The sequence below is a fragment of the Miscanthus floridulus genome, chromosome 19, assembly GCF_019320115.1.
Source record: "Miscanthus floridulus cultivar M001 chromosome 19, ASM1932011v1, whole genome shotgun sequence".
NCBI lineage: Eukaryota > Viridiplantae > Streptophyta > Magnoliopsida > Poales > Poaceae > Miscanthus > Miscanthus floridulus.
This window is the reverse complement of record NC_089598.1, coordinates 44,670,977-44,673,642: the sequence shown is the minus strand read 5'-3', so window position 1 is coordinate 44,673,642 and position 2,666 is coordinate 44,670,977. Positions and strand designations below refer to the sequence as shown.

Below are 2,666 nucleotides of genomic sequence, written 5' to 3'. Positions count from 1 at the left end.
AGTCTAAGTCCTATAGGGACTATAAATACTAGGGGATGTAATCAATCAAACTAAGCAATAGACGAGCGATTGCTCCTTCCTATCTCCTCCTCTCCTCTCCCTGCACCTGCCGCCTCCCCTCTGCCTGTGCCGCCCTCTCTCCCTAGCCGCCACCTCCACAGCTGCCGCCAACCCCTTCCCCAAGCACGCCTCTTACATGGACCATCCAAGCTACAGTGTTTCGAATCACGAAGTCATGCCCCTGTTCCATAGCATTACTGCTATATGCTGCTGCTAATCTGTGGCAACAAAGAATGATTTGCACACTAATTCCCAATTGCATTTTATTTATTTATTTTGCTCTCTGTTCACTTAAAAATGTTAGAGTGACTGAGCAGGTACTAACAGTATATGTAGACCTGCTATATGAAATTACAAACCAAAAGTCAAATGCTAAGGTAATTGTTCATTTAAGTTGTCAAACAAACACAATACCACTCATAGCATCGGTTTCCTAGAACTACTTATACGTACTCGACCTTATCACTATGGAACACATGTTCCTATTACATATATATATGGTAATCATGTCTCACCAAAGTTCCTTCAGAACCATGGAACGGTACCATAGCTACAATCAGACAACAGAGCTGCAGTTGAGAACATCTGGTCCACTTCGATTTCCATATCAGAAGATCTTTTGGCGAAGCGTCCCTTGATCCTCGGCCTTGCTTCTGCATATGTCTTCCTCGTCGCATAACGTATGGTCTTCTCAAACTTTCTGCTCTTCTTCTTCTCCTTGTACCTGAGGACCCTGGCCTCTCTGTCCATGGAGGTCAAGTGAAGTGGCATCTGAAGCGAAGGACCTGACGAGAAGAGGCTGATGGCTCCAGCAGGTGTCAGCAGGATGCCGGAGTTTGGCATGTCTGTCGTTGCCATGTTGTCTGGTACAATACCCACCTCCACTGATGATGAGAAAGATATCTGAGATGGAATCGGCAAATGGTCATTGAAATATGCGAATCATAAGGGGATTGCAGGTGTCATAGACGACCCTGCGATGATATGTAGTAGATGGGGTTTAATTTATGGACGTTAATTCTGAAGATTGAAAAAGGTGCAATGTTTTTTTAACTGTTGCAAAGTACTCCTAAAACACAAAATGAAGTGTAAAATGGTAGGGATAAATTTGGACTACTTCCCTCTTATACGTATAAAATAACATTGAAACCTCAAATCAAACACACGACAGCATAGATAGTGATAGTAATAGTAGTAATAGATGGACTCACGCTGTTACTGATGGAATCTGTGTAAGCACTGACCCCGGCAGTCATGGATGCAGCCTGCTCTGCCCCAATAACTCCATAGCCACTCTGCTGCTGCTCATTGGCCATCGCGACCTGTGAAGGCACCACGTACTCGCTTCCCTCCTTGTCTTCAAATTCCTTTTGCAGCAGCAGCAGCTGCTGCTGTTGCTGTTCTTGCATCCCGTACTGTTTTGGGTTGATGTTGAATTGGTTGTCACAGTAGGAATTGTAGCCGACGAGATCAAAGTACTCATCAACATCTGCGTAGAACGTGCTGGTGTTGCTGCTGATGTTGTTGTTGTTGCTGCTGCAGTTGTAGTTGTTGTTGTTGTCTGAAACTGGATCCTTGGTGTTGGTGAGCAGCAGCCACGAGTCGACCTCCTCTTCCTTGTCACCCACGACCACGGCGGTGGTCGCTGCCTTGGCGAGCACGGAAGCGGCCGGGATGGCGGCGACGGGGAGCGGCAGCACGGGCACGCGCTGGTGCCTCCCCGCGAGCGGGTTCGCGGAGTGGACCTGCGCGTCGCAGACGGCGCAGAGCGCGGCGGCGTCGGCGCGGCACGCCAGCACGGCCGGCGCGCGCTCGCAGGCCTCGCAGACTCGCACGCGCTCGTGGCGCGACGCCACGCGGTTGGCGGCGTGCACCCGCGCGTCGCACGACGCGCACAGGTACGCGGCGTCGGCGCGGCAGTACACCACGCTGGGCACCGCGCGGCACCCGTCGCAGGGCCTGGCCCATGCTGGTGCCGGGCAGCTCCCTTCCCCGCCTCCGCCGCCGCCTCTTCCAGCGACCTCCTCATCGAGAACGTTGGCGCCGAAGTTATAATTCATGAAGGGATCGGGGAGGTTTTGTCACTTGCACTTGTTGCACCACAAAGACCAGACCAGCAGCCTGTTGTAGCTGCAGGACCGACTGGGCGACTGTTCCCTTCACTCTATATGGGTGTATATGTCTTCTCCTGTTCCTCTACCTCTCATGGCTGGCTGGCTGGCTCCTATCCTATGTGTCTTGTTGCAGGGAATGATGGATCGACTGTCGTATGAGTTTGTGGGGGAAACGAAGGGGGAAATGAAGTCACCAACGCTAGCTGCAGGTGCAGCGCAGAGTAGTACTAATAGGAGGGTGGGTGTCAGTGGAATCCAGGGCGTGACACTTGGCGCCATTCCTGGGGCGGAGCAGCGCTGTGTGGCCTATCTTGTGGTCGGCTTTGGATGTCGCGACCGCGAGCGCCTATGCTCAGACGTCGAGGAGTCGTTTTCAGATAAAGATTTGATGCTTCTTTGGCGATGCAAGGCTGGATAGTTAGACCGGCAGATAAGCAGGCCTGAGTATACTTGACTTGCATTGAGCTTTGCTTCTCTAGGAACTTTTAAGCG

At 51.6% G+C, this 2,666-nt stretch overlaps 1 protein-coding gene across 1 annotated transcript; it reads right to left on the bottom strand.

Annotated features, from left to right (window-relative positions):
• Positions 1-245: 245 nt before the first annotated feature.
• Positions 246-2,348, bottom strand: LOC136529080 (zinc finger protein HD1-like). The gene is made up of 2 exons (XM_066522129.1): positions 1,272-2,348; positions 246-963 (listed from the first exon to the last, which is right to left on the bottom strand). The coding sequence occupies exons 1-2, from the start codon at positions 2,118-2,120 to the stop codon at positions 586-588; spliced, it is 1,227 nt and encodes a 408-aa protein (XP_066378226.1). The 5' UTR covers positions 2,121-2,348; the 3' UTR covers positions 246-585.
• Positions 2,349-2,666: the final 318 nt, after the last annotated feature.

Bases quoted from the DNA above. Each gene is read 5' to 3' on its own strand.
- LOC136529080 (XM_066522129.1), bottom strand. From the start codon at position 2,120: ATGAATTATAACTTCGGCGCCAACGTTCTCGATGAGGAGGTCGCTGGA. The intron at 964-1,271 runs GTGAGTCCATCT...ATTCCATCTCAG, and splicing joins CAGATTCCATCAGTAACAGC to ATATCTTTCTCATCATCAGT.